The sequence below is a fragment of the Cupressus sempervirens genome, chromosome 10 (genome assembly GCF_028749045.1).
Source record: "Cupressus sempervirens isolate cs-2001-9-10 chromosome 10, ASM2874904v1, whole genome shotgun sequence".
Taxonomy (NCBI): domain Eukaryota; kingdom Viridiplantae; phylum Streptophyta; class Pinopsida; order Cupressales; family Cupressaceae; genus Cupressus; species Cupressus sempervirens.
In genome coordinates, this window is record NC_143127.1 from 478,302,926 (window position 1) to 478,330,511 (window position 27,586).

General features: G+C 38.7%; 1 protein-coding gene across 2 annotated transcripts in view; it reads right to left on the reverse strand.

Annotated features, from left to right (window-relative positions):
• Positions 1–27,094, reverse strand: part of APC10 (anaphase promoting complex 10) — a 75,894-nt gene extending 48,800 nt beyond the window's left edge. The window contains exon 1 of one of the 2 annotated variants that reach the window (XM_089806490.1): positions 26,743–27,094. In XM_089806490.1, the coding sequence (XP_089662616.1) occupies positions 26,743–26,900 (158 nt within the window). In that variant the 5' untranslated portion in view covers positions 26,901–27,094. The remainder of the gene's footprint in view (positions 1–26,742) is intronic. The other variant, XM_089806491.1, reaches the window with a different exon arrangement.
• Between the last annotated feature and the right edge of the window lie 492 nt (positions 27,095–27,586).

Below are 27,586 nucleotides of genomic sequence, written 5' to 3' on the forward strand. Positions count from 1 at the left end.
ATGCCCCAAGGGTGAAGGATTTGCTTCAGGAAGGACCGGACATTCTGAGGAGCTTGAAAGAAAACCTGCAACAGGCACAAAATCGACAGAAGGTGTATGCGAACAGACACCGGATAGAGAGGAGCTTTGAAGTGGGGGATCTGGTCTATCTTCGACTTTAGCCATACCAACAGTCTTCATTAAAGGGAACAAGAAAGGAGAAACTGAAGCTGCGTTTTTATGGTCCCTACTACATGATTCGTCGCATTGGTGAGGTAGTGTATGAACTGGAACTTTCAGAGGGTAGCCGCATTCACAATGTCTTCCATGTTTCCTGTCTGAAGAAGGCTATAGGGCAAAACGTCACAATCATTACCGACCTTCTGCCACTCAATGAGGAAGGAAAGCTCATTTTGGAACTGGCCAAGATTCTCGAAGTGCGTGAAAAGGTCCTGCAGAACCGCACCGTGAAGGAGTACTTGGTACGTTGGCAACATCTACCACTGGATGACGCAACGTGGGAAGGCAAACACATCCTCCAACACCCGGCATTGCACTTGCTTAAGGACAAGCAAATTTAGGGACGGGAGGACTGTAATGTCCCCGTCATAAGGAACTTCCGGAGGGTAGTTGCACTCACAATGTCTTCCATGTTTCCTATCTAGAAAAGGCTATAGGGCAAAATGTCACAGTCATTATCGACCTTCTGCCACTCAATGAGGAAGGAAAGCTCATTATGGAACCGGCCAAGATTTTCGAAGTGCGTGAAAAGGTCCTACGGAACCGCATCGTGAGGGAGTACTTAGTACGTTGGCAACATCTACCACTGGACGACAGAACGTGAGAAGGCGAACACATCCTACAACACCTAGCACTGCACTTGTTTGAGGACAAGCAAATTTTGGGACGGGAGGACTGTAATGTCCCCGTCATAAAATAAATTTACTCATTTAATCTTTGTAACGGGCCAATTGATTTATTTTATCCCAGACCCATTTTATTTAGTTTTCGTAATTTGTGTCGCCGTCGGCTAACTTTGTACACCCTCGGAAAGCTTTTCCCGATGGGTATTTAAGCGCGACTTGTAGTCAATTTGTAGGCATGCTTTTGGATTATATCTCTCCATACTGCGGATTCCTATTGGAGTTCGGCATTGTTCGCCATTTCGAAAATGAAAGATCTTCCCTATTTGGCTTGTGCGGTTTCAGTGGGATTCAACCTCACCCTATTCCGTTGGTGCTCAACTGCTCTGTATCTGGCAAATTGGAGTGCTCTCATTATTTGCAATTCTTATCAATCTGGTGAATTCTTTGGAGTTCCAAATCTTCTATGTTTACCATTGATTTAATGATATTCTGTATCCGTGTGATCGTGCAACATTGTGATTTCCATCATCCTCTGTGTGATTTCCTGTGGCATCTTTCTACCTATCTGTCCTGCCCTGCAAATCACACTGCCATTGTTTGTGCCTCACCTCCTAACGTATAGCCTAGTGAAACTCCCCTCCACTTTGCATTTACCCTGCAACCCGTACGAATACACCATTAAACGTATGGCTTCATATTCCATTTCTATCTTACCGTACGAATAGTGCTCTTAGCGTACGACTAGTCACTATACGGCTGTCTCAGCATACGACCATTACATTACACCATACAGCCAACTTGATTCCACCGTACGGCCAGCTTTGCTATCACCATACGGCCCATTAGTAGTTCACCGTACGGCCTCTCACTCTTGGTCTCTGATACTGTACGGACTTCTATAATAACTAAGCACATATTTATTCTTCCCGTACAATTTTTGTTGCATCCATACGTCCATTCACACCATACGGCACTGTTTCCTTAACCATTCTTCCTATGCAATTGTTGCATCCGTATGGCCATTCTAGGATCACTTGCCATTAGCCTTTTGGGATTTTAGCGGGAACATTTCAAAAGGGACAATCAATTATGAAGGGTTTTGATACTTTCGAAGGGCAAAAATGATGAAGGGTTGTGACTCCTCCATACTAGAGTTAAATCTTTCTATTTTTGCTTCTCTCTATTCCAGAGATTTAATTCTATTTCTAATGGTCACTCTTTTCTATGTTTCCATATTCTCTCTGTTCAATATGGAAACTTTATCTTTCTCTCTTTAAAATGTTTCTATTTCTCTCTCTTTGTTCGATATAGAAACATTATTGTGTATACTTGTATATATAGATCATTTATGACATCTGTTTAATAACACATTCATTATTTTACCATAATATGGTATCAAAGCTATTTTTATCGAAAAATAATAATTTCATTATTGAAATTTCCTGAGTTATTTTTCGAAATAAGTTTTGAAAATATTTAATTTCTTCATGAAATTTTAGACTCGAGATTTTCAACATCCTTTGCCTAGGTGTGTTCAAAAATTTGTTTGCAGGGATATTTTCTAAAATTCGTCTAGGGTTTTTGTATATTCTTTTTTCTTTGCGTGGCTTTTCTCCTCCAACTCGTGCATCATCTGCCCTTCCCTTGCCTATGCAACCAACTTCCTCTGAAAAACAACTAGCTTTTTGGCACTTTTTTGGCCTACATTTGGCATTTACTTGTGAGCCTATTTTTCTACAAATCCATGGCTTTTTTTAGCATTTTTGACCTGTCTTTTTTGGCGCATCTTCTACAAAGTTCGGCACCTAGGGTGTTTTAAACCCCCTATCTCTGATTTTCGTCCAGCAGTTTCTTTTCCACCATTTTTACAATCAAATATGCCATTTTATGATTTTTCATAAATGACTAGGGTTTCCTTCGAAACTCTCTTTTTCCATGCAATTTTTAAAAACTTTTTGTAGATGCTTGGGATGCTTTTGTAGATCTCAACTAGGTCAGTGTCTATTTTTTTTGGGTGCATCATTTTTTGTGCCTCAAATTTTGAGCCAGCAGATTCAGAATCTAATTTTTGAATCTTTTCGGGTATTCTATGCTCTTCTGGGTGTCCTTTCATTTTTTGTGGGTCTTCCATCAACTTGCCTTGAAGTTTGTGCTTTTTCAGATATTCATGTTTTTTGCATTAAAATTGTGTCATGGCACCTCTCACCAATCTTCTCTTGGAAGGCAGTTAATGATTCGACGAAAAGCACAACAACACTTGGAAGCAAAGAAAGATGACGACCTTAGAGTACCATCGCCTTGAGGCGCTTGTTGTGGGTGCTAACACTTGTCCTACAATGGTCAATACCACCACAAATCAATATTGTAGAACATCCAAAGCAAATTCCCTTGCAAATTTTTTTCATTTTGAAGTTAGACTGCCCATTAAGGGAGGGTATTAGAGTCAAATTTCTCTATTTTTGCTTCTCTCTTCTATAGATTTACTTCTATTTCTAATGGTCACTCTTCTTCTATGTTTCCATATTCTCTCTCTTTTCATTATGGAAGCTTTATCTCTCTTTTCAAAATGTTTCTATTTCTCTCTTTATTCATTATAGAAAAATTCTTGTGTATACTTGTATCTGTAGATCATTCATGATCTTTGTTTAATAACACATTAATTATATTACCATAATAGTCCAAACGGTGGTAATTATAAAAGGTACGGACCATTGTAAAAGGGAATGGTAATTATATAAGAAAAGTTAAAGATGAATAGCAAGAGCAACAATAAAAGAGTACTATTCAGATTTTGAGAGTAAACTAGGCAGATGATTTCCATTTGATAAAGGAGATCATTCTAAGAGATCAACCTGATATGAGAAAACAGACTTCAGATATTTATTGTAATGATCCTGAGCTGGCTCTGCTAATTATGCTGATGAAAAGCAGTGACAATCTTTTGGAATTCTGTAATATTTCCATTTTATGGTTTTTAACTTTTTTGAAATGCATATATAAATTTGAGCAACTTGCAATTAAGCGGGACACAAATATTTACGACAACTGAAATACTGGAAATTAATATTCAAGCAACAAGTTACCAATATGCATTATTTTGTAGACAGTATTCTTCTAATACAAATTCAAATAGGAACCTGAATTGCGTGCTCTTAATCCTTCAATTCTGAAACATGGGTGTCTTAACTAGACGCAGCCAGACACAGCCAATGACGAAAGCCATGTGAATTGTATATGGCCATGGATGAGTAGCAGAAGTCTCCAGCACAGGGCAATTAATCGCAACAGGATAAACGGTGTTATTTGATAACAAATTTCCCTCCAACCTAGGCATAATATCAGGTATGAAATGCTGCCTAACACCTGTGATTCCTTCAGGAGAATGGCACCAAAGTGATGTAAGGAAGGGCACATGAATTCAGTCTGAAATAATGCACAATCTGCAGATTTTTTCCAATCACACTCTACATCCAATGTGTCCAACATCTGAGCAATGACGTGTGGTAACTCAAAAGGAATGTCTTGCACATCTGTAGCTACCACAGTATCATCATGATGCCAAAATTCCTCACTGCTGTTATGCAAATCAGAACTAATGTGACAATCACTATCCATGTTATCTTCTTCAGTAGTATAAAAAATGTGCACACTGTCATCCATTACTCTATCCACAACATTTTTGGACTTTTCTATGACACCAAGTGCAACTATAATCCCATGTGGGCCACTGCTGTATAAAAATAAGACTTGGAGTTTTGACTGAAAACATTTTCTTGCTCTCTCACGGTGTGCACAGTCCATTGTACCATCACATTGCTTCCTTTGTTAAAAAGATATCATGTTGTGCTCAATTTTTGGATTTGTAATCAGTTTTGTCATCCATTTGTAGTTTTTAATTCAACTCATTCACTAACGCATTCAACTATTTCACAATACCATCCCATTGTTTCGAATTAGTGGCCATGATTCTGATATATGCACAATAAATTTATTTCCCTACCCCACAGAATAGCAGGAAACTGGTCTGATGCCACTGTAATGAGCCTGGGCTGGCTCTGCTGGTTATGTTGATGAAAAGCAGTGATAATTTTTTCGAATTCTGTAATATTTTGGTTTTTTGAAATGTATATATAACTTTGAGGAACTTGCAATCAAGTGGAACACAAATAACTGCCACAACTCAAATACTGGAAACTAACATTCAAGCAACAAGTTACCAATATGCATTGTTTTTAACACGGTATTTTTGAAATACAAATTTAAATAGGAACCTGAATTGTGTGCTCTTAATCCTTCAATTCTGAAATGTAGACCTGTCTTAACTAGACACAGGCAATGATGAAAGCCGCGTGAACAGTATATGGCCATGGGTGAGTAGCAGAAGTCTCCAGCACTAGGCAATTAATTGCAGCAAGATAAATGGCGGTATTTGATAACAAATCGCCCTCCAACCTAGGCACGATATCAGATGTGAAGCGCAGATCAACACCTGTATTTCCTTCAGTGGAATGGCACCAAAATAATGTGAGCCAAGGTGTAATGTCCCCTTTTTTAGCAACTTCTTGCAGTTGGCTAAGTCAGTTCACCATCACGACCCTTGTGAGTTGACAGTAGGATTTGAGGGTCTCAGTTATGTGGTTATAGGCTTTCCAACAGCCTATGGTGTGTTTTGGCTCCATTTGAAAGACATACTATTAATAGTAAGTCAAACTGTTCATTCCGATGAGCTCAGTTGAGTTAGAGGAGTTGGGTGATGCCCTTGGTTTTCATTTCGGGCTTCCAATTTGGGTTCCAAGAATCTTGGAGGGAGTGTCTATTTATAGTAAGTCACCCCGTCAAGTTCATTCATTGTCTTTCATCATCAAAATCACTTCGGTGTTGTCAGATTTCGAATCTAATGCTTCTTCAGTTGTTTTCGCAACACGGGTGAATTATTATTATTATTCATCTAAATACGTTGAAGTTGCTATTTTTGTTGGTGTTGTTTGTTGGTCACCTCAGTATCATAGCTCATTAGAACCGGGACGAAAAGTTTTAAATCATGGGAACAAGAAACAATGGCCTTACGTGTCAAAATTTTAAGTTATGGTGGAAAAGGTCATTTTCTGGAGCCAAAAGCAATTAATAAATTATATCAATGGCACTTTAATATATTCTAATGTTGTGTAGAGTAAGCTTCTTAAGTGAAGTTATTTTGGGAAACCGGTGCCATTTGAAGATTATAAATATGAGGACATTTGATGAGAAAAGCATCCAATTATTTGATTAACTTATTTTGCTCTTGTTGTCTTTGTGACATTTATGAGTCTGAAGTTTGTACCCTTGCTAAAGTATAAGGGTTTGGGATCTACAGCTGAAATATTGTAGATTTAATTCTGAGAATCCACAGCTAAGGTATTGTGGACTTTTGAGTTTTATTATCGTCTCCTCATTCTGTATTAACTGTGGCTAAGGAGCATTTATACAATTGAATATTATAATTTCTCTGTTGTTGGACAAGGGTTTACTCTGTAGATTGGAGTTTGTTTTGGGTAGCATTTGTTAGGGTAGATTATGAATGTCAGATTGAAATTGGATCAGGCAGCTTTCAATTTGACTTTGCAATCACATTCTACGGCAAAGCCCAAGTTGTTAATTTGTAAAATTCAGTTAATATTACATAGCTTGAAAGTAAACAGGCTGGCTTCAAATTCTGATTTATAATCAGCCCACAATTAAATTCTCTTTTCATTATATTGCTATATGGTTTGTTGATGAATGAATTCAGCGGCTGGTGTGAATCATTTTAGAATTGTTTAATGGCATTTGGTATTTATTTATGCAAAACTTATAAGGCCAAAATTAAATAAATTTGTGATCAATTTCCTATACATCCTAATATTGTGTTTAAAAATTTAAGACATCATATATTCAGTGGTAATTGGGCTGCTTGCCAAGTGTTTGACAAAATGTCAAACCATTGAAATGTGAAAGAAATTGATGCTTGATTTAGCTATAACCAGACAGGGTTCTTATAGTGGTATCAGAGCAATTTCCTGTCATCCTGTGGCGTAGGAAAGTTATTTCATTTTCAGATCTTTTTACAGAGTGACCAACATTTTAATTTCTCCAACTATGGACAAACATAGGACTAGCAATTCTAGAAGTCAATGGAGTAATGAAGAAGTTAGCGTAAAAAAAAGAATGCTTTACAGGAGAGAACGCAGAAACTTAAGCTTCATCAACAAAGATTGGCGGCGAGCTTATCTGATCCAATGACAATTAAGAGGGCAGCGAGGTATATGGTTTCCGCCTTTAGAAGGCCGACATTGAAGTTGCAGGGAAGGAAGCTTAAGTTTTCCCTGACAGGTGTCCATGATGCTGATGTACCTATATTTAGTGTGACACCTGCTAGTCCTATCCGCAATGTTGATGGACTCATTTCACAGGGACATGTGAATGTGTTGGTGCCCGTGATGGATAGTAACACTGAGCTTCAACAAGTTGAGGCTCCCAAAGTAGTCGCTATGGTTAGTTCAGAGGCAATTGATGATGTAGTTGTCACTGACTTTTCAAACTCACTGAAGGAGGGAGTTGTTATTGGTGACTTATATGTCAGTTACTGTAGTGTTGCTCCAGTACAGGAGGCAGTTGCTTCCTTAGGTGGGACCAAGGCACGTATGGAGTCACCCAACTATGATGTTGGTGATATGGGTGTTACAACGAAGTCGGGAGATGTGGATGCAGATGGTGTGGATACATCTGATGATATACTCGATGATGCTATGAGCTGCACCGAGTATGATACCCCTTGTCAGATATTGGGTGATGACTCCGAGGAGGTTTTGGATGAGTCCCAAGATCGATGTTTACATGATCTTCCCATTAAGGTGGAAGCTGAGACATGCAAGGAGACTAATATTGCGAGGGCTTCCATTTCTTCAGATGAGGAGTTGGTTGAGGTACCTAGTAGTCGTATCTAGATGTGGAGTTGTGCAAGGATGATACCACACGTATGAGTGATCTTGTCGTGGGCATTTTTTACTCAATTTACTATCACAGTGCAGTTAGTGAATTAAAGAGGTTGCATAGGAGTCAGGGGCTACAGAGGCATCATGTGATGAATCAACTGAAGGTGAGTGATAGTGACATTTCTTCAGCTCTTGGCCATTATGATGTTGTCTGTCAGATGCTAACTACATATGGTTGGGGTGCTCCTATGTCTGATGAATGTAGTGATAGTACTCTTTCTCTAGCAAAGGTTCATGTACTTCGAGAGGTTGTCAAGATCTTGAAGCATAATTACTCACAAGTTGTTGACCGGGATTACCTTGTGGAGTGGGGTAGCACCTGTCATGAGACATCGTTAGAGAAAGAGGAGGTGGTGGAGCTCACCCAAGAGCTTGAGGTAACCATGGACTCTCTTCAGTGTACTCAGTGGGCTCTTCAAGAGTCATAACCACAGTTGGGTGAGGTTACCGTGGAGTTAGACCGAATACAGTCAACACCAACCCCAGACCCTATTTAGTTACATATTGTGGTTGGTGGTGAGTTTGTTTCCACGATTAGGGATGAGGGACATGATGATGTGACCGACACATCCGTCCAACATATGGGTGTGGTAGATACAAAGGAGGTGAGAGCATCAGGGGAGACGAGCTCTCACGGTGATTTGCTTCCTTCTACCGGAAGTGGATCTATTTCTTCATTTTATATAGTTGGTACCATTGGACAGATGGTAGTGCCACATTTTCAAAGAGATCAGTTGTGGGTCACAAGGGAGCAGGTTGAAGCTTCCACATATAATTTCTACTGCACAGAGTCTTTCATGGAGTATCTTTTGTAGAGTTCGGATGTGCAAGAGGATTCATACAAAGTGTCTGAGGGTACTCTCATCCGAGGCTCTTGTGTCATTCAGAGGTTGGTGGAAAAGATTGTAGAGACTATCTACTATGCTTCCCCACAGGGATTTTAAGGTTGGATATGCTGAGAGGATAGCCCAGGATCCTGCCCAAGCAGTAGTTCAAAGTCAGAGATTGGAGTCATCTTCTAATTCCCAAACTAATACTGATGAGCCCTTGACAGAGATTGGGAGTTTTTATCGACATTACACTGTGAGGAGTGCTCATCACTTTTATTTTGGACCACAAGTAGAGGATTTGGTTTTACGTCATTGTGGGTTGGCTCCAATTTCATACCATCCATTATGGGATGGGTTGTTAGCACCATCTTTTGCAGATGGGATTGATAGCTGCAAATTAAACCCCTTGCAATATCTACACACCCAAGACAGTTTGGTAGAGGTTGGAGTTAGTGGTAGTGTTTCAGGTACCTATGGTTGTTACCATCGCCACAGTGCAGTTGAGTGTGATTATCAGTTTGATGGGGACTCAACTGTGGACAGGTTTGGTATTTTAGTTGGGTTGAGTTTCAATGAGTTGTTGCCTACATCAACGACTCGGATCAGTTTTCAAATGATTCTGATGTTGATATTCATTATTTGGGTGTTGGTGCTACAGGAGTTGCTTGTACACAGTAGGGATAGTACACAATTCTACCTTTGGGATCTAGGTGGATTGTGATGTCCATTTTGCTCTAGGATTGCTTGGGGACAAGCAATCTTAGGGAGGGAAGATTGTAATGTCCCCTTTTTTAACAGCTTCCTAAAGTTCGATAGGTCAATTCACCATCGTGACCCTCGTGAGCTGGCAGTAGGATTTGAGGGTCTCAATTATGTGGTTATAGACTTTCCAACAGCCTATGGTGTGTTTTGGCTCCATTTGAGGGACTTACTATTTATAGTAAGTCAAACTGTTTGTTCCAATTAACTCAGTTGAGTTAGAGGAGTTGGGTGATGCCCTCGATTTTTATTTCAAGCTTTCGATTTGGGCTCCAAGAATCTTGGAGGGAGCGTCTATTTATAGTAAGTCACCTCGTCAGGTTCATTCATCGTCTTTCATCATCAGAATCACTTTGGTGTTGTCAAATTTCGAATCTAATGCTTCTTCAGTTGTTTTCGCAACACAGGTGAATTATTATTATTATTCATCTAAATACGCCGAGGTTGCTATTTTTGTTGGTGTTTGTTGGTCACCTCGGTATCATAGCTCGTTGGAACTGGGACAAAAAGTTTTTAATCGTGGGAACAAGAAACAATGGCCTTACGTGTCAAAAATTTAAGTAATGGTCGAAAAGGTCATTTTTTGGAGCCAAAAGCAATTAATAAATTATATTAATGGCACTTTAATATATTATAATGTTTTGTAGACTGAGCTTCTTAAGTGGAGTTATTTTGGGAAACCGGTGCCATTTGGAGATTATAAATATAAGGACATTTGATGAAAAAAGCATCCAATTATTTGATTAACTTATTTTGCTCTTGTTGTCTTTGTGACATTTATGAGTTTGAAGTTTGTGCCCTTGCTGAAGTATACGGGTTTGGGATCTACAACTAAAGTATTGTAGTTAATTCTGAGAATCCACAGCTGAGGTATTGTGCACTTTTGAGTTATATTATTGTCTCCTCTTTCTGTATTAACTGTGGCTGAGGAGCATTTATACAATTGAATATTATAATTTCTTCGTTGTTGGACGAGGGTTTAGTCTGCAGATTGGAGTTTGTTTTGGGTAGCATTTGTAAGGGTAGATTGTGAATGCCAAATTGAAATTGGACCAGGCAGCTTTCAGTTTGACTTTGCAATTACATTCTACGGCAAAGCCCAAGTTCTTAATTTGTAAAATTCAGTTAATATTACATAGTTTGAAAGTAAACAAGATGGCTTCGAATTCTGATTTATAATCAGCCCACAATTAAATTCCCTTTTCATTATATTGCTATATGGTTTGTTGATGAATGAATTCAGGGGCTGGTGTGAATCATTTCAGAATTGTTTATTGGCGTTTGGTATTTATTTATGCAAAACCTATAAGGCCAAAATTAAATAAATTTGAGATCAATTTCCTGTACATCCTGATATTGTGTTTGAAAATTCAAGACATCATATATTCAATGGTAATTGGGCTGCTTGCCAAGTGTTTGACAAAATGTCAAAACATTGAAATGTGAAAGAAATTGATGCTTGATTTAGCTATAACCAGACAGGGTTCTTACACAGGGCACATGGTATTCAGTTTGAAATAATGCCCAATCTGCAGAGGTTTTCCACTCCAATAAACCAGTGATCTAGGCGTCTAACATGTTGAGGTTGGCGCCTGAAATTTGCAGAGAGCCAATGCTTAAATGCAAGGGAAAACCTTGGCCTTTGATAGCAGAAAATAAGTGTGCCTAAATACAATGTAGAGCCACGCCAACAAAAGCAGAAATGGCAGTCAAATCTCAGAATTCCCCACACTAGATTCTTCAGCAATGATATGCTTCTCAGACACAGTTGATACAGTAAGTGAAGTCTTCCAAACCAGATTGCAGACCAAATAATACAACTATATCTCAGCAGTGGTTTGTTGCACAAACTTGATCTCAAACCCTCAGATAATATCAAGGTAAATTTAAAATTAACTATAATAGGATTTGCAATTCAATTCAATTTACAACAGCATTGAATTGAATAGAACTTCAAGCTAAGAAATATTAATCCAGTTTGTTTTACCTCAGCAATAAACTGGACCATAACCCAGACAATACTCAATTATGAAACCCTCAGAAAATTCCTCAGAAATCAATTGATTATCAGTTACAGCAGCCACAGTAAGAGAAAGAACCAAAATCTCAATCCAAGTCCATTATTCTTCAGTAATGGATTGAAATTCACTAACTCAATACAAACCCTTACAAAAGATAATAAAAACAAATGACAATTAGATGCTCTATTTGCTTCATGAAGCATTCTTTTATAATGCAATTTCGCTTCACCAATACACCTTTCATTAAGGTAGCTTCATCAACACAACATTCAATTAGAAGCTTCCATCAAATTCTTTTAAATAAATAACTTTCTAACACATGGCTTCATGAAGACAATTTTCACTTAAGAGGTTTCATGTTCACAGTTCCATTTTATAACATTAAGTGACATAAAGTGCCTTAATAAATGTGAAGCCTCATTAACAAACCAAATATTATAAACTTCATCAAATAAATGTACCAACCATTTGCAAATGGCGACCAACTGCCAATGCCAGCACTACACTGCCAAACATAGTAACTGCCCAAAATAGACTTACTATAAATAGCAAGTCAACAAATGAGACCCTCAAATCCCACTGTCAGCTCACGAGGGTTGCAATAATGAACTGACCTAGCTAACTGCAAAAACTTGCTAAAAATGGGGACATTACATTTATACAACTTTTCTCATCTTACTCAAGTAAGAATTACATCTCTACCTACATTTTGCTCTTGTTTCATTTTGAATTTGTGAATTTAGGGCAAAACATATGGTTATCCTGAAAACGGACATTACAATGGTATCAGAGCAACATTCCTGCCACCCTAAGAGACACTACAAGTAGTAGTTGGAGGGTATAAATAAGAAGATAATGGACATCATTTTATTATGGGCTCAAAAGATTATCCCTATGATTAAAAAGAAGATCTTAGTTGACCTTGACCAGATTTTTGAAGGTTTAATTATCAATTAAACCAGACTTTGTGACCAGATTTAGCAGACCGGATGAGTTTCAAACATCATAATTCATAAGCACATTCTGACATAATCTATTGCAAACATTTTCCAGATTTATCAGTAAACATTTTTCAGACTTCTGAACAGATTTAAGCAGACTTAGCAGATTGTATCAGACCCTCCTGAGCAGAGATTTTTAAAGAAAATTAAATAGCTTTTGAAGGTGTTTTGTTGCAGATCTTAACAGCAAGTATGTACAAACGTTGAGTACTATAAGCAATATTTAGAAGTGATTTTTTCATTTTTTTGAGCTAATTGATAATAAGTTTCAAAACTAATCAAAGAAAGAGATCAATCGTTTATCGTTTTATTTCTTGGAGGAGACATGTCAATTCTTACAGTGAATAAACACCATTCGGACAATCTAAAACCCTTTGAACAATCCAAAGGATATGGTTTATATGGGAAACTTCAACAACATAGTTGCAGACTTACATCAAAGGTAGCATAGAAAGATAGATGACAATACATAGAACATGATAGAGAAATGCCAACTCTATGTTGCATAGATGAAGCAGAAGGTATGACAATCCAAAAAAGAGATCTTCTTAACTTTCTAAACCAAGAATAGGACGCAAGAGGGGCAAAGGTTTTGAGAATTAACCCTACGTTGAAGGGTAATGAGAAGTGACAGTCCTATGACTGGAGATAAGAAGCAAGCTAGACTATCCCAAGGGATGGATGTAAGTCCTGGTTGGAAATTCCTGCCTTTGTGGGCTAAGTAATGAATTGGTTGCTCCAAAAGATGGATCTGATCTTGGTTGGATGTTCTTACCTCTTGTGGATTGGTTGCTCCAAAAGATGGATCTGATCCTGGATGGACATTCCTGCCTCTTGTGGACTGTTACTCCACATAATGGATCTAGTCTTGGTTGGGTGTTCCTACCTCGTGTGGATTATTACTCCAAGAGATTGATCTGGTCTTGGTTGGGCATTCTTGCCTCTCATGGATTAATTATTCCAAGAGATAGATTTGGTCTTGGTCAAAGTCCAGACATTCCTACCTTTTGAGGATTGGTTACTCCAAAAGATGTATCTGGTCCTAACCAAACATTCTTGCCCTTGCAGATTGGTGACTCCAAGAGATGGATATGGTCCTCATCAAATGTTCCAGCCTCTTGTGGATTGGTTGCTCCAAGAGATGGATCAGTTCCCGGTGAAACATCCCTGCCTCTTGCAGATTGGTTACTCCAAGAGACGGATCTATACTTGGTTGGACATTCCTGCCTCGTGTGGATTGGTTACTCCAAGAGACGGTTATGGTCCTGCTTCAGTGTTCCTGCCACATGTGGATTGATTACTCCAAGAGATGGATCTGGTCTAGTTAGATGCTCCTACCTCTTGCAGTCCAAGTGATGTCTATGTATATTCATGTGTATGCTTTGTGTCTTGATATATTCATGTTGTGTATGCTTTGTGTCTTCATGCATTCATGTGTATACTTCATATTTTTAAGTGTATGCTTTGTGCTTTGCTCTATATTTTTTGTTGATCTAAAAGAAGAGAATAACTAAGAGTGAACCAAAATATATGAATTTGAGCCATGCCATCATGCAATGTTGGTTTTTCCAAATTCAATTGGCACTGTTATAAGATGGCCTTGATCCTTTTCTCTAGGAGATGAGAGAAAACTTGTCTTCAGCTAAGCCTTGCCAAGTTTGATCTTAATTCACATTCAAAATAAGGGAAAAAAGTTAACATATATGATGATTTCAGAGTTGTATAGCAGAAGGTGGATTATGGATGGGATTTCATGATAATTCAAGCATTGATAAGTAGGAGATATTTTCCACAACAACTCAAATTGTGATACTGCTATCAGGATTGAACGATAGTTTTGAGTCAAACTCATTGGCCCATGTTATTGGGATGGGTGACCTCCCAAGAAGTCTTGTTGCTTCACCTCTATGAACATCACCTAGATGCAATGAGTGTCAGGCATTCCATTCATTCTCATGAGAGATGGGTTTGTGTGAAACACTCCTCATGAGAGATGGGTCAACAAGTTTGACTCAAAAACTACACATTTGAATCCTAATAGCAATATTAGAATTCAAGTATTGTATGATGACAAGCAATTTTGGGAAGGGCAAACTATGATGCCCCCCTTTTAACAGAGGGTTTAATAATAAATAATAATAATGAAATCAAGATACAAAAGAATAAAAATTAGATTAAATTAAAAATATAATATAATAAAATTAAAGTAGAAAATAATTAAATTTAATTATGTTAATGAAGGGAAAGTATAAAGGTTTAGAATGGAGGATGGCTCTGCGCTGCGGATTTGCATCCTGCGAGGCTAGGGCCTGCGTGTCCTAAGCCTGCTGGTCTCGAGCGTTTGCTGCGGTGTCTAGAGCCACTGTTTCTGCGTTTCGGCTGCGTGTTGGGGCGAGTATCTATGTAGGAGTGGGGGAGCTGCGGTGAGGGCTTTGGACGTTTGTGTGGAGTCGTGGCCGGCTGGGGTTAGGCGTACAGAGGGAGTTTTCTTTCTACGGTGGTGTGGGGGGCACAAAAGTGAACTGGTGGGTCTAGTTTCAGGTTTTAGCTTGGGGATAATGCCTTTGAGTCCGAGCATGGGGCAATCGGAGGCACCTGGGGCTCAGATTTTGTCTGATGATTTGGTAATGGCTGATACATCTTTTCAGATGCGAGGAGGGGCTAAAGGCCAGACGGACAATTTTCCATTTGGAGAGAAAGCGGCATCATCAAAAGGTTCTATCCGAATTAAGAAGACGAATGGGTGTTTGGAGAGATCCGATGATCGACCAATGTTGATTATTCAACCAGAGCAAATTTCAGAAGATTTGGAGTATTGGGGTAAGCATGCACTCATATGTAAGTTTTTGGGTCTCCGACTCTCTCTCCTTGTGTTGGAATCATGGGAGCATCGGATTTGGAATCCGGAAGGGGATATGGAAATTCTACTAGCGGCTAACAACTATTTTATGGTTATTTTCTCAAGCATGTCGGACAAGAACAAAGTATTTGAAGGAGGACCATACTTCTTTAACCAAGTTGGGTTGTTCATCAAACCCTGGCACACTAGATTCAATTCCGCTGAGGAGATCCCGTCTCGGGTCCCTGTGTGGATTCGGCTTCCACATCTGCCACTGGAATTTTGGAGAGAGGATATTCTTCATTCGATATCTCTTTTGCTTGGGAAACCAGTTGGGTCGGCCACCCAAACCCACGATCGAAAGGTAATTTCATATGCACGAATTTGTGTGGAGGTTGATCTTATTAATCCGCTGCCTAATTCTATGGAAATTTTCTTAGGCCCTTATTCATGGATTCAGCAGTTGGACTATGAGACTCTACCCTTCAGATGCAGGATTTGTCGTGAGTATGGGCACTTGCAACGCAAATGCCCCCGGAATAAATTTTCTCAATCATCAACAACCACTATGCCGACCCCTAAGGATGACAAGGGTAAAGCCCCTATGCCAGCTGGTCCCTCTGGGGATAAGGAGGGTTTTATCCCAGTGAAGCCGCGTAATAAAGGAAAGGGGCAGAAGAGAACTTGGACGAATAGACAAAGTGATGACACCTTCAACAGGTTTAATGTGCTGGAGAACTTGATTCAGGAGGAAGGTATACCTGTTGAGATATCCCCGGGTGATGGTTCTCTTTTGGAACCCCAGCTAGAGGAAGTTGGGAATCTAGTCCAGATTCCTGAGGAAGTACAAGGCTAGCCAGTTGGTTCAGATGGATTGGTTCAGGAGTTAAGTTGTGATATTCCTGGTGGCTAACATCCCTATGACGGTCCACATATCATAGCCTCTACCCATCCTGGAAAGAAAGGAGTGACCGACAACACAAAAGGCTCTAAAGCTGCATCCACATTGGGCTTACAGCAAAAGCCCTTTAAAAAGGGACCTCAGAGAAGTCTGCTAAGAGTGGAAGGAAGACGAATCAGGAGAAAGTTAAGATGATGGGTGAGACTTTGGTTGAGGCGGGGTTTGTGAAGCCCATTGACTCCCACTTCTCGCAATCTTCTAAATGATTGTTATTTCTTGGAATGTTAGGGGGTTGAACAGCATCCCTAGACAAAAGGTTGTTCGTAGATTGATAGATTCTCACTCTCCAGATGTTATTTTCATTTAGGAAACTAAACTTTCAGTTGATGAATTGAATAGTTGTGGGCCAAGGTTATGGCCCCATGGTAGTTGGCAGGGAGTAGGTGCTCAAGGAAGCTCAGGTGGTCTTGCTTGTCTCTGGAATCCTAAGAAGGTGACTCCCTTGTGGTGGATTGCGAGCAGGTCTTCCATCTCCTTTATGGCTTCTCACTTTGAGACAAGTGAAAGGTGCTTGTTCTCCAATATTTATGCTCCTAGTGATTTGGTAGACAAATCTCTTATGTGGTCACATATTATATTTGTCCAATCTTTAGATCCTTTCCTTCCTTGGATTGTTGCCGGAGATTTTAATGCTGTTACTAATCTAGAGGAAAAGAGGGGCGGGACTTCTCGATTGGGTCCTTCTTCTAGTATGCTTAGAGATAATATTAGTTCTTTGAATCTTATTGATGTTAAACCTGGTTCTGGTATATTCACCTGGAATAACAGAAGGAGTGGGATGGAGGCTACCTCTGAAAGACTTGATAGGTTCCTAGTATCTTGTTTTTGGATGAATATTAGATGGTCTACTAGTTCAAAAATTCTTGATTGGAGAGGCTCTGACCACTGGCCTATCAGGCTCTTTGTCACTCCTTTCAAGACTTCTAAGAATCCCTCTTTCAAGTTTCAGCTGATGTGGTTGAGGGATCCTTCCCTTCAGGATCTTATGATAGCCTGGTGGTATGAGGGCAGGCCTCCTCATGGTACTGCCATGTACACCTTTGAGAAGAGGCTTCAACATGTGAAATTCAGGCTGAAACAGTGGAATAAACAGTGCTTTGGAAACTTTCAAGTGCATTTAAGAGGAGCCCAGGCCAGGCTGGACAGTGTCACTCGCCAGATCAGGGACCAAGGTATGACTCCATATTTATTGTCTAAAGAATCCTCAACTTTGAGGGAGGTTGAAGAATGGGAGCTTCGAGAGGAAATATTTTGGAAACAAAAGTCCCGGGTGGATTGGTTGCAGGAGGGAGATAGAAACACTGCTTTCTTCCACAACACTGTTAAAGCTCGCAAGTTTGGAAATTCCATTACTTCTCTTGTTTCTTCTTTTGGAGATCATCTCTTTTCTGAGGAGGCAATTTCTTTAGAGGCCACTAATTACTTCTCTCAACTCTTCTCTAAGGAGGAACCTGTTTCCTTGGTGGAGACAAGGGCTATTTTAGATTGCATTTCTCATCTTGTGTCTGGCAGTATGAATAGAGATCTGTTAAAACCTGTTATGCTCGAAGAGCTGGAGAAGGTGGTATTTGGTATGAAGAAAGGTAAAGCCCCGGGCCCAGATGGATTTCCCATTGAATTTTTCCAGGAGTTTTGGGAGATTATTAAATTTGATCTTCTAGAAGTTGTTCGGGAATCATATCAAAATAAACAAATGCTCAAGTCTTTGAATGCTACTTTCCTGACTCTCATCCCCAAGATTGATGGAGCTAACAGGTTGGATCAATTCAAACCTATTGCTTTACGTAATGTCACGTACAAAATTATCACAAAATTAATTGCTGAAAGGCTTAAGCCTTTCCTTGCCTCTTTGATATCCAAGGAACAAGGAGGTTATGTTGGTAGTAGACAGATTCTTGATGGAGTGGTTATTGCTTTGGAGGCTATTCATTCTATGGCCACGTCCAAGGAAAAAGCTATGTTTATTAAGCTGGATTTAGTTAAAGCTTATGACCGAGTTAGTTGGGAGTTCCTGGGTCATGTGCTTCTTGTTTTTGGATTTGATATGGAATGGGTGGATTGGGTTCTCAGCTGTGTGAATTCCACATCCTTTTCAGTTCTTATTAATGGAGAACCTACTGATCTATTCTCTGCTTCTCGAGGGCTTCGGCAGGGGGATCCTATCTCTCCATATCTATTTATCATTATGGCAGAGGCTTTGGGCAGATTTATAAAATCTCAAGCAGAACAAGGACTTGTTCAAGGGTGGAAGTGGCACAATGATATTCCAGCGTACACGCACCTCCAATTTGTGGATGATACTGGATTGATGGGTTTGGCTACCATTAATGAAGCAACGAACTTCAGAACGATTTTGGATACTTATTTGAAAGCTTCTGGATAGCAGATTAATGAAGGTAAATCATCTATTTATTTCTTTAATACTCCTCAGTCAATTCAAGTCAGGATTGCTAGAATTCTCAAGTTTCAGGTTGGATCACTTCCTTTGATTTATCTTGGAGTACCACTAGCCCTGGGGACTCAACTGAAAGAATATTGGCAAGGTCTGTTGGACAAATTTCGTAGCAAGGTGAGTCACTGGACTCATAGATGGCTCTCCTCTGCTGGAAGGGTCATCCTCCTCAAGACTGTGATTCAGGCTCTTCCCATTTATAGGTGTCTGGTGCAAACTCCCCCCATTGGAGTTATGAAAGATTTTGATGCTCTGTCGCGACAATTCCTTTGGTCTGGCAATCTCCTCTCTTCTAAATGGAGCTTGGTCAAGTGGGACACTGTTTGCCTGCCTAAGTTTGCTAGGGGATTAGGCCTTAAATGTATGGCTCTTGGTGTCAAGGCTCTGGCGACTAAGTTATATTAGAGGTGGTGCAAGAATAAAGAACGAGATTGGGCTAAAATTCTGGCCCATAAGTATTTCCCAAGAGTGGAACTTCAGGATATCCCTAGACTGGAGCTGGATGGTAAGGGATCCTTTATTTGGGACACTCTTAAAAGAGGTGCTCCTCTCATCAAGGACGGCCTCTTCTGGATATGTAACGAGGGATCGTGTGTGTTATTCTGGCAGGGCTCCTGGGATGGCTATCCTCCCATTCTCTCCAGCTATCCACACCTTCAGCCTCTATGTCAGATTTTTTCAGCTGCAGGATGGACCAAAGTTGTTCAGTTCAAAACTATGAAGAGATGCGGTTCGATGGTTGTGGCTAGTTGGAAGGATCCTCAGGATTGGCCCCACGAGGGCTCATCGAAGATTCGGGCTGAGCTGGCCAATCTTCTCTCTGTTAGGTTGTGCAGCTCTTCTAAGGACAAAGACATCATGGCTTGGGGTCCCAGCCCTAAAGGTATTTTCAGTGTGGCCCAGGGGTATGCTCGACTGGATAGTCAATGTAATGAAATTCACGAGATTCCCTAGTGGCGGAAGGTTTGGAATAGATTCTCATGGCCTAAATGTAATTTTTTTCTATGGCTGGTTGCTCAAAAAAAGTGTCTTACTTGGGATAACCTCCAGAGAAGAGGGTTTCAGGGTCCTTCTTTCTGTCCCCTCTGTAGGTTGCATGGAGAAGATGTTTCTCATTTATTCTTCTTATGCCCTCTCTCTAGAGAAATCTGGCATAAGTGGTGGGAGGCATGGTGTCATGGATGCATTCATGCTAAATCTCTTATTGAGTTTTGGGATAGCCTTGGTAGACCCCTTGCAAAAACTTCATTCCTCCAGGTGGCCTGGGCTGTTGGACCTTCTTTCATTCTTTGGAATCTTTGGCTGGAGCGTAATCGTCGGATTTTCTGTAACTCCAGCCTGGGAGTCACTAAATTATGGCAGTTGATCTTAAGCAGGCTTCAGGAGACTATCTATGCTAAATGTGATATGACGGAGCCAGTGGATCTTGATGACTTCAGGATAGTTAGGAATTTGGGATTGGCGAACAAAGGATTGGGAAGTAGAAGCAGTAAGAGATCTCAGCCACTAAAAAGAAGAGTGTGTAGGAAGGGGAGATGGAGACCTCCACCAGATGATGTCCTAAAGATTAACACTGATGGCTCCTCCCGTGGGAATCCTGGACAGGCTGGTGTGGGGGGGATTGGGAGAGATGCAGATGGCAAGGTTTGTTTCATATTCTCTGTTCACAAAGGAGTTCATTCCAATAACGTGATGGAGGCCTTGGCCATTAAGGTGACTATGGAGCGGGCTTGCTCTCTTGGATGGAGGAGAATAGTGTGTGAATCAGACTCTCAGATTGTTGTGGACATGATAAGTAACCAGAGAATAGAGGACTGTAACTGGCATATTGCCTCTCTTGTTAGAGAGATTCTTCACTTGAGTAGCTTTGTCGATGAGATCTCCTTTTGTCATATTCCCAGGGAATGGAATGGAGTTGCTGATGTCTTGGCAAAATGGGCATCGGAGAAGGGAGCTGGTTGGGATATTTCTGATAGGGATGATCTTCTTGCTGATTATGTGGGGATTTTCGAGCATTTAGTGGAAAAGGATAGAACTTAATGGTTTTTGGGTTGTGGTTTGGTGGATTGGGCCTAAGGCCTTTGTAATTTGGCTTTTATTGAATAAATTTTTACCCCTTTTTCCCAAAAAAAAAAACAAAGGGAAAGTATAAAATAATGAAATCAAAGTAGAAAAGAACAAAAAATAGATTAAATTAAAAATATAATATAATAAAATTAAAGTATTAAATAGACAGGAGCCTACAACACAATGGTAACTTATGAGCCTCTCATGTGGGAGGTCTTGGGTTTGAATTCGCTCAACACATAAAAATAATTAATTGGAATAAACAACAATAACTAATCTAGGCTTCGGCTGTTTACCGATCAATAAAAATAAATTGAAGTATAAAATTATTAAATTTATTTATGTTAGTGAAGGGTCATTAGGCATGAAATGAATAGATGTAACTCCCTCAAACATGAGATATAAAAAGAAAGAAGAGAACCTCATTTAAAAGGTGAAGAGAGGAAGGATAAGAAAAAGGAAGGTGTGAAACAAGGAAGAATTATTAGAAAAGAAAAAATACAATATGAAGAAAATAGGGAAGTGACTCCTTCAAAGGGTAAAAGTTAAGAATGGATGTGACTCCTTCAAAGGGCAAAAGTTAAGAATGGATGTGCCTCTTCAAAATGGTTGTAATTATATAGGTTTCTAATCCTTTCAAAAAGGAACAATTATGAAGGGTTGTGACTCTTTCAAAGGGCAGAAACGATGAAGGGTTGTGACTCATCCAAAGGATGGTAATTATAAAAGGTTGTGATTGTTGTAATAGGGAATGGTAATTTTGTAAGGAAAGTTGGAAATGAATAAGAGGAGTAGCAATAAAAGAGTAATATTCAGATTTTGAGAGCACATTGAGCAGAAGAATTCCATTTGATAAAAGAGATTGATCTAAGAGTTCAACTTCATATAAGAAATCAAACTTCAGACATGCATAAAGCATATCTCATCTTATTTGGATAAGAATTATGTCTCTAATTACATTTAATACAGTTTCATTTTGGATTTGTGAATTTAGAGCAAAGTATGGGGTTATCCCAAAAGGAGGCATTAGATGCAGCCACAAATTTGATTCTATCCCCCAAGTTACTAGATAATACACCCCCAACCCTTGGTACATGTGCTGCCTTACCTAACAGCGATATTATGTCTGTATGGCACCCCCACGACACGAAAAACAAATGTGTGTCAAATTTCTAGGATTAGATTCTTTAAAAGATAGACAAATCTAGAATAGATTATAGTTAACTATCAACTTAGTCCACAAAGATATAGATTTTTTGGCTATAAAAAAACTCCACAGCAAAGTGAATCATACATCGTTTGGTGAGTTCGTCCTACAAGATTTTAGTTGGGTGTTTTGTTTATAGAGGCTTTGACTTCTAGTCTTCCACTCCAACCTTTTGTGTGTGCTTTTTATTTACAAACATGGGCTTCTAGTCTTCCAATTCTATGTTTTTGCTTGTTCGTACACCCTTCTTCCTTTGCTCATGGCCACTTGTAGTAGGAAAGTTTTAGTATAATTTGAAAATTATAATGCAATGTATCTTTGATTTTATGGATTGCAGAATCAGAGCATTTGGGAATTTTTTCTTCTTTCCTTTTTTTCCATTAATCCTTCCTCCACCATATCATCTATTGTACTAGGAGAGCATTTTCTTGACCAGGTTTCTCTTCCTAGAACAAAACATCAACACAATCAAGAAATGTTTTTTGTCTTTTGGACTTACCCATAACAATTGTGTCGGAAAGTTCTCTGGAAACCCAAGAATCAATGTGCAGTGTCCCATTTTTACAATAATCCTGAGCTTTACCCTTGAACAATAATCCTTACTTCAAAATGATATGCGTCGTGTCCCTTTTTACAATATTCCTAGTTTTTGCCCTAAAACAATAATTCTTACTTCAAAATGATAATAGCTTTGTCAACATCAGAAATTCATATAATCAGATCAACAAATCAAATCACAGTCCTAAAAATCAATCAGAGTGTGAACTCTTTGGGAATTTATTTGCCCAGCACATGAAAGGATTCTTATACCGTCCAACTCTTAGCCCTAGGGCATGAAAAGGTCCCCGCACCTTCCAACTTCTAGCCCCAGAGCATGAAAGAGTTTTCAACCTTCCAACTCCTAGCCCTTGAGCATGAAAGTATTGCATCCTTCCAACTCCTACAAGACTCTTCCTCCAATTCAAACTTACTGTTTGATGAATTTGCTATTTTAATGCTGATTGATATTTCTTGATTGATTGACAATCAATCCCTTGAATAATATTTGAATGCTTTTAAGAATAATTGACAAATTTCTCAAAATACATGTATTGCTGAGTGAATTTAGGGAATTCTGCCTTGAAATGATGAATTGAATTATAGATTGATGCTAGTTTGATGGTTAATTGATTTATGTCCTACTGTTCTGAAATTTTTGAGTTGCTGCTTGAACTGTGGATCTGAATCACTTTTTCTCTTAAATATTTTGTTCCTTAATCTCTGCTCTGATTTATATAGTCTGAATTATTCTTCCTGGATGCCCTTTCAAAAAAATTGATCACCCCATTTTATATATTAGATTGAGGTGGGAGTCACATCCCTTCATAAACAAAATCACCAATAACTATATTCCTTCTTACCTAGTTCAGCTCTTTACAGTGAACTCTTGTAATTAATCATTGATAATAATATTCTTTCTTACATTTGTTGGCCCCTTACAAATAATTGATATCATTCTAATTCCTTTAATCCAGGTTAGTCTCTTACAAGGAAATGCTATTATATTTTTATTTTTATTGCCTAGGTTTAATTGATATAAAGGCCATGACCTGATCTTATAAAGGCTGCAATCTGTTTTTACTAAGGACTACTAACCCTAGTTTGGTGGGATGATGACTGTCCGCCCTTCCCAAGATTGTTTGTCATCAAGCAATGTGGGTTTTAACTCATAAAACTAACTCTTTCGCCAAACATAGTATCAAAAATCAACTACGGACATTTTTAATTTCTAGATCCCTATAATTCAAAGCAAGAAGATTGAAATTGTTGTCTATTATGATGAGGATTAGAAGATTGACTCAAATCTATGATCTTAAATTTAGTGTTTCTCTTCTGAAATGTTTTATGTCCTTTTAGTCCACTTCCAAAGGTCTTTCCTTCCATTGTGTAATTTAGGATCAAGGGGTGGCAATCATTAAGGTTTTGCTTGTTCTAGTAAGTTTGTTTGTCATATTATCCTTTCTTAGGATGATGGATTCAAGATCCATTCAATAGACCTTGTAGAATTACTTCCTTATCATTATGTTGTAAACACTGTTCCATGTTTTGAAATTTTTGATAGAATCTATCCAACAAATGTAACCATTGAATACCCAAAACCACATCCTATCGCTTGTATTTACCACATAGAATTCTTCCATTATTTGGTCTTCCCAAGGTAATTCTTAGTTGTGGAATTATTTGTGTATAAGGGGTAGTAAATTGATCGGCCATGACTACCTTGAAACCTTCAAAGTCCTCAGCTTTTAATTTCATTCTCATTAGTAGACCTTTGTCAATGAAATTGCATGTGGCACCACTATCAAGAAAAACAATCAATTTTAGACCTTGTAGAACACTACAAAATCTAAAAGGGGCGATACCTAGGTGCCCTTGAAAGTGTACCCAATATACAACTTTCAAATTCTTCTTTACCTTATTTTGCTCTTTCTCATCTGGTTCAAATTCTTACTCCTTAGATCCTTCATCTTTTATTGCTTCTATATGGTGTAATTGTCCTTTCTTCAAACATCAATGACCTAACTCCCATCATTATCTACAAATAAAACATGATTTCATTTTTTGAAGCTTGTCCTTGGTTTCTTCCACGATGTTGTATTTAGGAGATACTGGTTTCTCATGTTGCTCAATCGTTACATCCTTTGATGTATAGCTTGTTCCTCATCATATTTATCTCTAACCTTAATGCCTTCTGAATTGCGTCTTGCAGAAATGTGGGATAAAGAGCACCCACCAACCCAAGAAGAGACTCCATCAATCCTTCAATAAATAGGTATGTGAACCTTCTTCATCAACGCCTAGTATCATTGGGGAAATTCTCTAATGATTCTGTCACATAATCTTCTCTTGAGCCCTCTTTTCTTTAATTTTGCCAACTCTTTGAAATGTCTTTCGAGATACTTTTGATGAAACTAATCTACATATCTTTGTCTAAATTCATCACACATCATAATGCACTGATGTCATTGGGTGGCAAGTCCATGGTGCCACCACTCATGGGCAATCCCCTCTAAATAAGGAATAGAAAATTCGATAGCTTCCTCTTCTATCATTGGGCTGAGTGATAGGTATTGGTTTTTGGACCCAAGCTTGTGCAATGGCCTTCCCCCAACCATCAAAAGTGGGAAGAGACATTTTACGTACTCTATGTTGTAAATCTTTGTTGGGCCCCTTCCTTTCTCTTTTAGAGGTATTTCTTGTCCTTGCATCACAATATTCTCTAATGGAATATGTCTCCTTACGTTAGGGTAAATTCTTGAATATGATTCTAGACATTGGTCAAGGTTATTTGCTATCATGCTGGTTCCTCCTACCCTCTCGGTTGTTCTTATATAGATAAAAAAGTGGGCCTTGTCAATCTAGGCAATTATCTTAGAGGATTTTTATGACTTTTCACAAAATGGTTGGAATTAACATCCCTTCCATTGGTTTGGTTAGGCCTAATAGTATTGATTGAATTGCTCATACTTTAAGGGTTGGTATAAGCATCTACATTGTCTTATGTTGTTGATCAATAAAAGGCCTCAATTCACTTCCCAGGTTAATATCACTGTTACCCACTGCATTTCCTCTAATCAGGTTGCTACTTGCCTCTAGTTTGCTCCTTTCTCTTTCTAAGCCTCTTTTCACTTTTTGGCTTAACTGCCATACTTCTCTTCTTCTTCTTTAGGCTGGCAGAATGAAGGATCTAATACCAATAGTAATGTCCCCTTTTGGAATGTTCTTGATTTTTAACCATAAACAATAATTTTTACTTCAAAATTATTATGACTTTGTTGAACATCAGCAATTCAAGATAATAATAACATCGATAAATTAAAGTAAGATCCTCAAAAAGCAATCAAATTATGAATTCGTTAAAAAAAAGACTTACCCGAAGCATGAAAGGGTTCCCATACCTTTCAACTCCTAGCCCTAGAGCTATAGACCTTGGGTGTCAACATACCAATCACTCTGCTTGACCATCAGATCACGGTCATCTAAGCAAAGGTCATTCAAACTGCGAAGTAGTAGTTTTAAACTGATCTTTATATTTGCACATTATAAAATCAAGGGATTTAATTGCGAGAGAGATTTCCATATGAAAAGAAATTTTTGCAAAGGGCAAATACAGCAATTGTTAAAATGCTCAATTGAAATAGAAACAATAATAGTGTTGCCCCAAATTTGCATATAATAGCAGCCTTCCTAATGGAATACCGTGTCGAAATACACATATACTCAGCAGCTTTCAATAACGAAACCTGGTGTTCAATCCTAAAATTTCAATGCAGGCGCTGGTCCAAACTGTCTTGGGAAATTGTAATTTTAATAGCAAATCCCCGTGCTACAAACCTCGCAAGACATGAAGACTTTCACAACGAGCCCCACTATCAAACCCTTACGGAACAGCATTTTTCTTGGCAAAGCCTCAAATTCATATCCCCGACGGGACGTGATGGCCTTAAAAACAGGGCCTCGGTTTCAAATAACCGCAAGAAATATAAACTTTCATTGCAAAGTTCCATATTCAAATTGTCACAAGACATGCTAACTTCCAATACAAATCCTCCGCTTCGCGTCCTCGCAACTTACAACTTTCAGAACAAATATCGGCGTTCAAAACGCAATCAAGTCTTGGTCACTTGGATAGCAAAGCCCAATGTTCATCTACCAGCAAGACAGAGGAACCTCAAAAGCAAAGAATAACACAAACAATGAGAAAACTCACTGCCAATAGGTTTCGACGCTATCATCTCTGAGGAGGTGGACACCATTGCCAGGCTTGCAAGAGCTGACACTCCAGGCAGCCTTTTTGCTCATCTCTCGCAATTCGCTCAAGTCGGGATTCGTTACAATCTCTGCTGCCTCTGGATTTTCTGCTGACATTTTACCACTTCCAAATCTGACTGCGAATTTAGAAAAAGCTTGAGCTTAGAACTGAAATCGATTCTTTTTCCGCGTCTTTAAACTTTTAAATAGCTCGGCTACATTGAAGGATCTGTCTGACATTTGTTTTTCTAATAACTGAAAAATAAAATACGGATTCGGCTAAGTAAATAAATAAATAAATCTATTTAAAAATCATCTTTAGAATCTAAGGTAGCAGGGCCTATATAGGCGTAGGTTTATGTTTTCACTTGTACCTTTCTATGTCCCTTTGTTTGAAAAATTGTGCCCTCGAATTATCAAAGGACAAGTGTAATGTTCATACGTTTTTAAATTTGTAGTTCACGTGGAATAGTAGGATACTACAGCATCGAAGTGTACAAGTGTAGAATATTATTGCATTCAAGTGGAAGTTACTTTTGAAATAATTTCTATCAATCATCAAGTTGTATTTAATTCTCACTTTCTATTTTAGAATGTTTCTATTAGTTTGATAATTATAAATTTTTCAGAAATTTGGTTATACTTGGTGTGTACAATGAATTATTGGGTTGTTATATGTTTTTTCCATCATTATTAAGTCACAATTCCAATTTATTTTTGGGTTGCAAAAGAAATCTAATGTTTTCAGTTCTCAAATGAACTAGTACATTGTAGTATGAGCCCCTAGATTTATGTTGATATTT